This window comes from Mesocricetus auratus, unplaced genomic scaffold (genome assembly GCF_017639785.1).
Source record: "Mesocricetus auratus isolate SY011 unplaced genomic scaffold, BCM_Maur_2.0 Super-Scaffold_100026, whole genome shotgun sequence".
Taxonomy (NCBI): domain Eukaryota; kingdom Metazoa; phylum Chordata; class Mammalia; order Rodentia; family Cricetidae; genus Mesocricetus; species Mesocricetus auratus.
Window position 1 is genome coordinate 10,593,012 of NW_024429207.1, and position 11,923 is coordinate 10,604,934.

The following is an 11,923-nucleotide window of genomic DNA, read 5'->3' on the forward strand; positions in this document are numbered from 1 at the left end:
CATGTATCCTAGTGGGCACACAAAACAAATCAATGTAAGAAAAAAGGAGGGAAGGAAGGAAGGAAGGAAGGAAGGGAGGGAGGAAAGAAACAAACACATTACCTTAGGGGCTACAGAGATGGTGCAGTGGTTAAGAGCATTTGCTACTCTTTCAGAGGACCAGAGATCCCGAGTCCCAGCAACCACATCTTGAGTGACAACCATCTCTAACTCCAGGACGAAGCGGTGAGATGCCTCTGATCTCCACAGGCAATGGCACTCACCAGCACATCCTCCCACAGACACGCAATTAAAACAGTTAAATATTCACTTTTTTCTCTGACATTTCACTACTCAGGTAAAATGTCTAGGGAAATCACAAGACCCCTCTCTTTGGGAAATAACTGTTCTAAGTCCCGATGGCCATGGTCAGTAAGTAACTAGACACCTCCACCTTAGTAACAGTATTCACAACAGGACCCATTCACATTGGGAGACACACACACCATCCTGCTCCCCCTCCCGATTAGACTTCATTCCCCAAGCATTCTTAAAAATGTGTCTGCAGTCCAAATCCTAGTTCTGTGAAAACAAGACTATATTCATTCTCTAATTCATATATAATCATGCATTCAATGCTACCATCCTTCATCACTTTTTTTATTATTGCATTTTACTTGTTTATTTAGTGGCACAGGGGCAATAACCAACTGTCACAGTATGCACATGAATGTCAGAAGACAACTTTTGGGAGTCCGTTCACTCTATTCTGTGGGATCCAGGGATTGAACTCAGGTTGTCAATCTTGGCCGCAAGTGCCTTGGTCCCCTGAACCATCAGATGACCCCATCAATTATTCAACTTAAATATAACTTCTTCCACGGAACACGTGTTGAAAGCCACATTACCAAAAAAAAAATCTTGAGCTTTATTGGATTAATTACACAAATGCTTTGTGAAGTCTTAGTCTTATTTTCTGGCCTCTTATGATCTTGGGCTTCCCACTCAGAAAGATGAAGAGCCAACAGCAGCATTTCAGGGATGGATTTGAGGGAGACAGACAGTCAGAGAGTTTGAACTCATGTCTCCATTTGGAATACAAAGAGAAAATATAGGTTTAACTGCTCCTCGGAAGGTAAGGTCACAGAAACTGTAAATAAGGGATTTCTCTGTCACATTGTAGAAGGATACCTGGCCACAGTCACAGTCAAGGAAGACTCCAACTTTGTACATTTGTGTTCTTATACAGACTTTTCTTAAGGGGGGAAAGACCCAGAAGGTGTAATCAGTCCCCATCATGGACCCCATGAGCAAGAACTTATCATCTCCGGAAGCCTGGGGTATGTTGTTCTTTCTCTCTGTACAGTCACATATGCCCAACTGCCACTGTGTTGCCTGTCCCACAGCAACTTCCCAATAATGACTCCCTGAGCTGAAGCTCTCTGCACCCAACACGGAAGCACTGAAGTCAAATCTCCCTGGGGTGTCAGGCACACTCTGTGATATAGTTCCAAATCCCATGCTTCTCAGGTCCTCAGATAAGACAAGGGAAGAATGAGCTGTGCCTGGGTCCAAAGTTATATCTCCTGCAAGAAGAGAACATCAGTTAATCTTAGGGTAAGGCAGACTATGCCAGAGCATGGTTTCTAACATGTGTCAGCTTCCAAACAAGGGACACGTGGCAGGTGCAACTTAGGAGAACCCTGAAAAATGAGACATGGACCACATGGGGGAGGGCAGATAGTAACATCTAGGTATCACTTCAGATCCAAGTGATATCCCCTAGAGACCTTTTCTAAACACAATGCTTCCAGAAGTAACAGTATTTGCTAATAGTACAGGATGGAGAGCTTTTCCGTTCTAGGCATTTTAAATAACTACCGAGTGTGATACATATTCCTGATGGCAGCCCCTCAGCACTACATGGACCAAAGGAAAGCATGGTAATACCTTATTGTCGAAGGAATGTTCTACTTACTCTCTTGTACCTCACATTGCTTTCCCCACCAGATACAAATTCCAAGGCACCCTGAACGACTTGCATTTTCTCCCACACATGATACATCCTAGCCTCAGCTTTAAATACCCGCTGAATGGTCATGGCCTACTCCTTATATAAAATGCCAACGTTAGTAAGAAATAATATGGGGCTAGGCAGTGGTGGTGCATGCCCTTTAATCCCAGAACTCTGGAGGCAGAGGCAGGCAGATCTCTGTGAGTTCAAGGCCAGCCTGGTCTACAGAGTGAGTTCCAGGACAGGCTCCATAGCTACACTGAGAAACCCTGTCTTGAAAACCCAAAAAGAAAGAAAAAAGAATATAGGAATTTGAAATGAAACTTGAACCTGATAGCTCTGCAAGGTGGATTTCTAAGTAGTATCCATTATCTAGATCCTTTTTGTTAGACAACTTCAGTCTAACAAATGGTACATCTATGGTGTGACAATGGTCCCCATAGGCTTATATGTTTGAACATGCGGTCCTCAGTCAGTGGAACTTTTGGGGAAGGATTAAGAGATGTGGCTTTGCTGGAGGTGTGTGATTGGGGGTGGATTTGGAAGTCTCCAAAGCATCCTGCTATTCATCTCTTTGTGGTTAACACACATGCTGGCATTCACCCCCCAGCACCATACAAATACCTACGGCATATAGAAAACATACAAAATATGCATAAGCAGATTATTGTTGGTGATGGGAATGACCATAGGATTTGCAAACATAACTTGGGTATAACAGTATTCATGGATACACCCACTTACTTTGGAACCTTAGTAGTGCCTTCTTCATTTTTATTAACAGGCATGAACTCAGGTCTGTGATGTGAGCTGGCTTTGGGCTCTGAAGCAATAGAGACTCACTCCTAAAAAAAATGGACAATGTTAGTTTCAGCCTCTCTCAAACAATGGACCTCATTAACTACTTCTTCTTCTTCTTCTTCGTCTCCTTCTTCTTCCTCCTCCTCCTCCTCCTCTTTTCCTTTTGGTTTTTCTGTGGCTTTGGAGCCCTCCTGGAACTTACTCTGTAGACCAGGTTGGCCTGGAACTCACAGAGATCCACTCTGCCTCTGCCTCCCCCGAGTGCTGGGATTAAAGGTGTGCACCACCACCCAGCTGACCTCATTAACTTTTACCATACATATAACCTCATTTCTTCCCAGCATTCTCATCCCTCATATGTCCAAGACATCAGACTTGTTTTCAGAAACTCACCTTTTTAAACAGTGCTTTGCATTCTATGGGGGGTGGGGGAAAGAGACAAGATTAGTACTGGATACTTGAGCCAAAGTATTTATAAGTCATGCCCAACACACTTAAGAGTATAACACTATGTGTATGACTGCAGTCGAGCAGCAGAGTCTTTCTCGTTTTCAACACACACACACACACACACCAGAAAAAATATTTTTGCTCTGTTCCTCAGAGAAGCATCACCTGTCCCTCATCCTGGTGACTTATTCAGAGCACTCATCTTTTAAATGGTACCTATGTATTTGCTTTCTATTGCTCGGGGAGTAAGACTTGGAAAGAGCAGATGGAGGGTCACTAAGCCAAGAAGGCAGTTGGAGCCAAGCCAGGAGTGGTACGTAACTGGGTCACACCTGCTCATGTTGTCTGGAAATAGGCTAAACTCTAGAACTGAACTATTTCCTCAGGGGTTACCTACAGAGGCTTTTCACAGTGGGTTCTTTTATTATTTATTTAAAAATGTTTTTAATGTTTTAAATAGTATGAATTGGGGTTCAGTCTACAGCTACACACACACTATGAATGAGCATACAAGCTTTTCAGTTAAGTGCCCGAAGGACAGAGGAATACTAATAGAATTTAAAAGACATTAACTGCCATTGTTTTTTAGTAGCTAGCTTCTTGAAAAGACAATGCATGCTGCTACATAACATTGTAAATACTAAGTCCCTTCAGGCTGTACCAAAACACCCTCACTGGAATAGTTTGCTACAATAGGAATTTCTTACCACACACTCTGGAGGTTGATCATTCACAGATTTGGTCCTAGTGAGGTAGCATTCCCTCACATGGTAAAGCCAACGAGGGCGCTATCTTAGACCTTTTTATAAGATCACTAATCCACTGAGGAGAGCACCACCTGACACGGTCAATCACCTCCTGAAGATTCCATCTCTGCTACCTTTACCCCTGAAGATGAGGATTTCAGTGTATGCAATATATATCAACAAACAAGAGTAGATATTACACAATCCCCCTACCCACCCACTTAGGTTACCGGTCATTACTTTGGAGAGGATTTTTCTACACCACCGTCCAGCTGAGACCCTGCCTCACCCTCCCAAGTATTAGCATTACATGCATGAGTTACTATGTCTGGCTTTTAAACTTACTCTGAGAAATTTTTAAGGTGATACATCATTTTACAAAACAGTTCTATATCACACCAGGATATGTTATGGGAAATCATGATGTGTGGATGTATGGCGTGTGATGCTTCAGACAGAACATGTCTAGCTCCTCAAACTTTTGTCTTATGGTAAAATTGATCTAAATTCCCTATTCTAACATTATGAAGCATACCTAGAGAGAACATCTAACACACACACACACACACACACACACACACACACACACACACACACACACACAGAGCAAGGCTCAGGGTCATTTGAAAGAGGGGGAAATGACTACAAGAAAACATTGTCTCCTGGACACAGGAGGCCAGTTGCGCATATGAACTCACCGCAGTTGTGACAGCATCCACAAAACCTTGCAAGCCCAAGCTAGACCAAGTCCCAGCATGGTGAGGTGAGCTGGGCACATAATCTCACCCTAGTCATGAAGTTATTGGAAACCACTAGCTGCTGGGACAGGCGGCGACAGTTTTCTTTAGCAGTGTAGCCCCCCCCCCGTAAGGCAACTGGTCTCTAATGGAACAACACATCCAAGCATATTTGGGCAGCACAAACTGATCTTGAAGGATTTAAAAAATAAGAGGAGCGAGATTGGGTGGGAAGGGTGGATCTGCAAAGAGTTTGGGGGCGGTGAGTATGATCAAAACACATTATATGGAATTCTCAAATGATCATTTTTTTTAAAAATTTGAGACAAAGTTTCACTATGTAGCTTTTGCTGACCTGGCACTGGCTGTGTAGACCAGACTGGCCCGAACTCAGAGATCCGCTAGCCTCAAAGGATTTTTTTAATAAAAAGAAATACAGTATATTGTCATTATCTTTTGTCACATTCTTATACAGTAAAACACCAGAGCTTACTCATGTCATCTATCAATCAACTCTTCAATACCCAGTCAACCTCTCTTGCTATCTCCCTCTCCAGCTTTCCCCCAGTCATAGTTAATCATCCTTTGTCAACTTCGATGACATCAATTTAAGTTCTACATATGAATGGGAATCTTAACGGTACTTTCCTTTCTCTGCTTGACTTACACTTAACATAAGGATCCACACATGAGGCATGCATTTGCATCACATTTATTCATTCCTAGCACTGTAAAGTTTTTTGGCACAAAATTTCATTCCCTTCACACATATGCCCGAAGCGGGACTGAGAAAGCTCAATGCTGTTCTCCATGTGGCTACACTGACTTACAGTTCCACCAACAGTATTCATTTTACAGGTGGACCATGGCTGCCTGGCCTTCACCTCGGGCTGAAGCTCACTGGCATTCTGGAAGTGACCCCTGATGAGTTCTGTTCCCCCCTTTTCTGTTCTCAAATGCTGTCAAGGAAGGGTTTTCTCCAGGCTTACCTGGAGCAATGCTACGGCAGATTCCCCACACTTCTTCTCTAGGTCCGCGATGGTCTCCTGGAGGCTGCCGAGGAACTTAGAAGCACAGACTTCACTGGTCTTCAGTTTGTTCATGTTTTGTCTCCCCAGGTTGCTAAGTTCCTGCAGATGCATGTCCTCATTACCATTGTCATTTGCACCTTTCTTATGTACTAATTCTACCTTGGCCTGTAAACCTGCTTTTTTCCTCGGAGGAATCGGCACAATCAGGAAAGACATGCCTCTCTGTGAAACAGGGAGCCTTTCAATAGACCCCCCCAGAGCTCACCCCCTAAACCCCACACTTGGGAGGCGGAGATAAGATCTTTTTTTTTTTTTTTTTTTTTGGTTTTTCGAGACAGGGTTTCTCTGTGGCTTTGGAGGCTGTCCTGGAACTTGCTCTGTAGATCAGGCTGGCCTCGAACTCACAGAGATCCGCCTGCCTCTGCCTCCCGAGTGCTGGGATTAAAGGCGTGCGCCACCAATGCCCGGCGAGATAGGATCTTGAGTTCAGGCCTGCCTGAACTACAGAGTGAGATTTCATTTACAAATAAATAAATAAATGGAATTTTGTTCATTGTTTAATATGCTAAAATTAAAGTAGGCATTGTCTGTATAATCTGTTTACTCAGATTAACAAACAAGGCACCCAAAAACATACCACATTCTATCCTGTGTGGCATTTTGTTCAGAAGTTCATTGTCTCACCACTGCTTAAAATTGTAAGTTAGGGCATGGTATCCTTTAATTCCAGTACTCAGGGACAGAGGCAGGTGTCTTTTCGTCAGTTTAAGGCAGGCCCGTCAAAGCAAGTTCCAGGCCAGCTAAGGCTACAGAATGAGACACTGTCTCAAAGATAGTTTTGTTTTGAAAGACAGGATCTCAGCCGGGCGTTGGTGGCACACACCTTTAATCCCAGCACTTGGGAGGCAGAGGCAGGCGGATCTTTGTGAGTTCGAGGCCAGCCTCCAAAGCCACAGAGAAACCCTGTCTCGAAAAACCAAAAAAAAAAAAAAAAGAAAGAAAGACAGGATCTCTTTGCATAGCCCTGACTGTCCTGTAACTGACTGTAGAACAGGCTGGTCTCAAACTCAGGGAGCTCTAACTGCCTGCCTCTGCCTCTCAAGTGCTGGGATTAAAACCATGCCTGGCTACTCAAAATCAAAATTTAAAATTTATACTTTAATCAACAATTAGTGGAGATGCTTATATAATTAGGCTATTGATAACTTGTTTTCTTCTTTTTTCCTCATGAAGGTATTAGCTTCCACCTAATCTCATTAGCATATGGTTATATTAATTAGGGAAAAAAAACTATTAGATTTTATTTCTCATCTGGCAACCTGCTTCTCTCTTGGAGAATTCCTCCCTGATACTTAAGAGTACTGCTTTCCCTGCCTCATATCAAATAGCATTCCCTTGTACAGCTGCCTCCTAGTTCATGCTGCAAGGCTCACGTAGAAGGCTATAGGTTACATTTAATCTCCTGTTGTCATTAAAGATCACAATGGTAATAACAGTGCCTGCTATTTAAGGATAGCTTTTTATGTACTAGGCACTGTCTAAGGGCTCTCTGTGGGTTACGTCAGCCAAAACTTGCAGCAACTTTATGAATTAGAGGTCATTGCCATTTCCATTTTACAGCCAAAGAAACTGGGTTAGACAGTGAGCTGTACAGGCCCAAGTTTGCCTAAAGGCTGGTTAGTAACTACTGGAACTCAAATGAGAGTCCCAGAAACCTGTCTTCTGAGGTTAACTCTTAGTAGTGCTGTCTTATGTAACAGGAATAATAAAAAACCCAGAGGCAGATATTGGGGTTCAAGCTGAAGATCAGAAAAGCAAAGTCACTAGCTCTTATCTCCACCTAGGCTGAAGGGGTGATCCTGTCCTCGACATGGCTAATGCTGACTACTCTCTCTAGGACTCCTCAGACTGAATGCCACAAGAGATCCTGAGGTCTTAACACACCTCTCTAGTGCTGAGATTAAGGGTGTGGGATCCCAGGTAGTGAAATCGCCTTTATGTGAGCTCTGTTTCTCTTTTTTAAGACTGATTTACTCTGGTGTAGCCCAGAGTGGCCTTGAACTCACAGAGATCCATCTGCCTCTGTCTCCTGAGTCCTGGGATTAAAAGTGTACACTACCACTGCCTGGCCTCTATGGCTGTGGCTGACTTTGCATTCTAATCTCCAGGCAAGTTTTATTAGATTATAAATGATATATCACCACAATCTTAGCCATGTGTCTTTCCACGGATGCAAGTATATTAGCAGTGTAATATGAGATAATGAATATGAACAATAATGCTCGGGTCTATTTTTCCTTCCTTGCTTCTCTAGAGGTGTTTGGACAGAGATATACAAAAGAATTGCAGGTGAGAACACACATACACTCTGCACACATGCAGCTGTGACTGAATAATTTATTTGGGGATGGACACACTGCTTAGCTATAAACTTCCAGAATATTCTCTTACCCGGATCATTTCCTGCGACTTGTGCTCGAGCTCAGTACTAAACTTCCTCAGCTGGTTCTCATGAGCTTCTTTCACGTCCTCCTCAAAGGTGCAGGCTGGCAGTCCGAGAGCGGGCAGCTCCACCTGGCCAGTCAGCAACCGGAATCTCATCTTGTACTCAGCCCGGACCATCTCTTTGAACCTCTGCTCTTCTTCCTTCGTCAATCGCAGATGTTACAGATTTCAGGTTAAACAGGAGAAACCGACAGCAGCTGTGAGCATCCTTCCACAACCACAAAAGGGGATTCCATGACGATTCAACCCGCGCACCATCAAAACCATAAACTGAACTCTGTGGATGGAGGCATGTTCACCCACTTATGAAGCTGAGGAAGCAAGGCTAGGCGCCATCTATAGTCTTAGGGTAGTTGAGGCTGAGGCAGGGGAATGCTGTGTTTGAGACCAGTGTGAACTCCTTGAAAAGTTTGTCTCAAAACAAACAAACAAACAAACAAGCTAAGCGAGCTACGACCCTTGGCTAAAGAGATCAGCAGGGTTCTCCTACCTGAGCAAGGTTCTAACAAAGACGCTATGATTTTTGTTCTGGTTTTGAGATGAAGTCTGGCCTCAAACTTGCTGGTCACTGAGATTGACCTTGGTCCTTCTGACCCTTCTGCCTCCGCCTCTCTAGCACTTGGATCACAGACATCACCACCATGCCTGGTTTTGCTGGGGTCCAAACCTAGGGCTTTATGCGTAATAGGCAAACACTTTACCAACTGAGTCACATCACCCTTGCCCAAGGCTTTGTGTGTGTGTGTGTGTGTGTGTGTGTGTGTGTCTGTGTGCGCGTGTGCGCTGTGAGTTTTTTTATTGGTTCTTTTTTGGAGCGCTTTCCTTTGTGACTGGTCTTGCTAAGCCAGCTTAGGTTAGCCTGGAAGTCACCATGTAAATTTAGGCTTTACCCTCCCAACTTTGGGAACTACAGCTGTGTGTCACTATTAGTTTTTTTTTTTTAAGATTTATTGATTTATTATGTATACATCATTCCTTCTGCATGTATCCCTGCAGGCCATAAGAGGGCACTGGATCTCATTACGGATGGTTGTGAGCCACCATGTGGGTGCTGGAAATTGAACTCAAGACCTCTGCAAGAGTAGCCAGTGCTCTTAACCTCTAAGTCATCTCTCCAGCCCTAGTTTTTTGTTTTGTTTGTGTAATTTATATTTAAAAAACAAAACAAGCAAAAAATTAAACTAAAAAGGATTAATTTCTAACTCACAAAAAAGATTATTTACACTTTGTTTTCTGTGAACCTGTTTCTTTGGTCATTTTTAAAATTAAATTTCTTTCTTCTCTCCTCTTTTTTCCCCCTTCACTTTGAAGTTTTTTTTTTTAATCAAGAAATTAGTCTTCTGGATAGAGAGATGGCTCAGTGGTTAAGAGAACTTGCTATTCTTTTTAGAGGACCAGAGTTTAGGTCTCAACACCCATACCGGGCGGCCCACAACCGCCTATGGCTCTGGCTCTGACTCTAGGGGATTCAACGCCCACTTCTGACCTCCTTTGACACCAACTTATATGATTCAAACATATTTGTAAATGAACCTTAAAATAAAACTTTAAATATCATAAAGATAAAAATAAATCTTTAAGGCAGTTAACATACATTATGCATTTTATGCCATTGAACAGAACACTGATAGTGCTACTCAGTGCTGTAAACAGTTGGCTGACAGACATTCACTGGGAAACAGGAACGGCAAAGTACGGTAGCCTGATTGATGTGCAGAAGGGGTCACAGAGCTATCTACACGCGGAGTCATGACCTGAACCCTAGTCTCCTAAGTGCTTGTCCAAGACTTCTCCTATGTACTTAGTTGTGTCCTTACTTTATTAAGTACACATATGAAACATCAACATTTTGTGACTTTGATTTTATACGTTTAATATTGTCACTTGAGGAGGATATGGTAAAGAACTGTTTAATTAAGAGTTATAATTTCTTGATGGTTCACTGTGTTTTTAAATGCTTAAATAGTTTATTAAAAAATAAATCTTTTTTTTTTTGGTTTTTCGAGACAGGTTTTCTCTGTGGCTTTGGAGGCTGTCTTGGAACTAGTAAAAAATAAATCTTAAAGAAATTAGCTTTCTTCCCTTTATGGATTCCAAATACTTTCTCCTGCTCCGTCATCTTTTTATTTTAATTTTTAATTATTATTAGTGTTATTGGTTTTTCAAGGCAGGGTTTCTCTGTATTGTTTTGGAGGCTGTCCTGGAACTAGCTCTTATAGACCAGGCTGGTCTCGAACTCACAGAGATCCGCCTGCCTCTGCCTCCCGAGTGCTGGGACTAAAGGTGTGCGCCACCACGGTCCAGCTTCCGCCATCTTTTTTAGTTTGTTGATACTGTATTACCTAATTTCTATCATTATTGATAGGCTCCCTCTCCCCAGAAGCAGGATAAACCTCATCTCACCTGAATCATCACCATTCTCTCTTGCTCTTCAGCCAGTAAGCTTTTAGCTGCTTCCAGCTTCTCCTTCAAAATAACCAGTGTTTCCTGGAGTAACTTCTACAGGGAAACAGATCACAGAATTGCAGATAAGTTCCTTGCATAAGAACAAGGGACCCCCCCCCCAACGTGTGCCCAAGTTTCTCTGTGTAATCCTGAGTGTCCTGGAAGTCACAGAGACCTGACTGTTTCTGCCTCATGGTGCTGGGATTAAAGGCGAGTGTCACTGCCAACCAGCTGACCCAAGGATTCATTTTGTTTGTTTATTCGTTTTTGGTTTTCTTGAGATAGTGTCTATCTTTGGAGGCTGTCCTGGAACTAGCGCTGTAGAGCAGGCTGGCCACAATCTCACAGAGATCTGCCTGCACCTGCCTTCCGAGTGCTGGATTAAAGGCGTGCGCCACCACAGACTGGCTACTGTGGTGTTTCTTAATCAACTTCCAAGGGTTGTTTGTGGAGAACAAGTACTTGTCTGTTCAGTCGATTGATCATCATCGAACGGGAGTTAGCCAGATTCCTTTGGATTTATTTCCCTTACCCTATAATACTCAGCAGCCTCCTGTATCCCAAGTATCACATGTTGCATGTGCTCAGGAGACTGGACACACTTGCTGCAAAGTGTGACTTGGTCGTCATCACAGAAGAGCTGCAATGCCTGTAGGTGTGCTCCACAGTGGGCCTCCTCTGCGATGCTGTTCAGTAAGCCCGGCTTGGGCATTTGGGACATTCTGGTCAGTGCCGCTTATGAATACTGGTCTGCTTGTTGCTGATGGTGACCTCTTCCCTGCCAAAGAACGGGAGGAGACGAGGAGATGCTTTTTGTGATCCCAAGCAGGCCGGTTTGGCAACCTCAGCGGAGCAGAATCCTGCTAGCTTTTCAGTCGTCAAGTGCAGGCAAAGGAGATCCAGCCATGGCAGTATTCCTGGTCAGATAGACTCACGTCTTCTGACAATCCACCAATAGGACTGGAAGATTAATGGGAAGCACCAGCAGAGCACATTTCCTTTTAAGTCACCAGAAGGCAAGATGGGAATACAGATGGAGAGGAACTTAACATCTCAACAAAGTACTACAGTATTCTGAAAGGAGAGGTGCCTGGGTACCAAGGGTATGGAGCCATTTGTGTTCAGGCTTGTACAGGTGCACCTAGCCAGAGATTTGGGTCTCTAGACTTTGTAACAATGTTGTCCCACTTTGCCTGACCCCAGGACTCACCATAG

At 43.4% G+C, this 11,923-nt stretch overlaps 1 protein-coding gene across 1 annotated transcript; it reads right to left on the bottom strand.

Moving 5' to 3' along the window:
• Nucleotides 1-665: 665 nt before the first annotated feature.
• On the bottom strand, nt 666-11,429 carry Triml2 (tripartite motif family like 2). Its single transcript, XM_005066651.2, has 7 exons — nt 11,241-11,429; nt 10,667-10,762; nt 8,210-8,404; nt 5,717-5,857; nt 3,188-3,210; nt 2,738-2,838; nt 666-1,565 (listed from the first exon to the last, which is right to left on the bottom strand). The coding sequence occupies exons 1-7, from the start codon at nt 11,427-11,429 to the stop codon at nt 1,015-1,017; spliced, it is 1,296 nt and encodes a 431-aa protein (XP_005066708.1). The 3' UTR covers nt 666-1,014.
• Between the last annotated feature and the right edge of the window lie 494 nt (nt 11,430-11,923).

Excerpts from the sequence above, each read along its gene's own strand:
- Triml2 (XM_005066651.2), bottom strand. The coding sequence starts at position 11,429 with ATGTCCCAAATGCCCAAGCCGGGCTTACTGAACAGCATCGCAGAGGAG. Across the intron at positions 10,763-11,240 it reads AGGCTGCTGAGTATTATAGG|AAGTTACTCCAGGAAACACT; the intron begins GTAAGGGAAATA and ends GTTTCCCTGTAG. Across the intron at positions 1,566-2,737 it reads GGCACTACTAAGGTTCCAAA|GAGATATAACTTTGGACCCA; the intron begins GTAAGTGGGTGT and ends CTCTTCTTGCAG.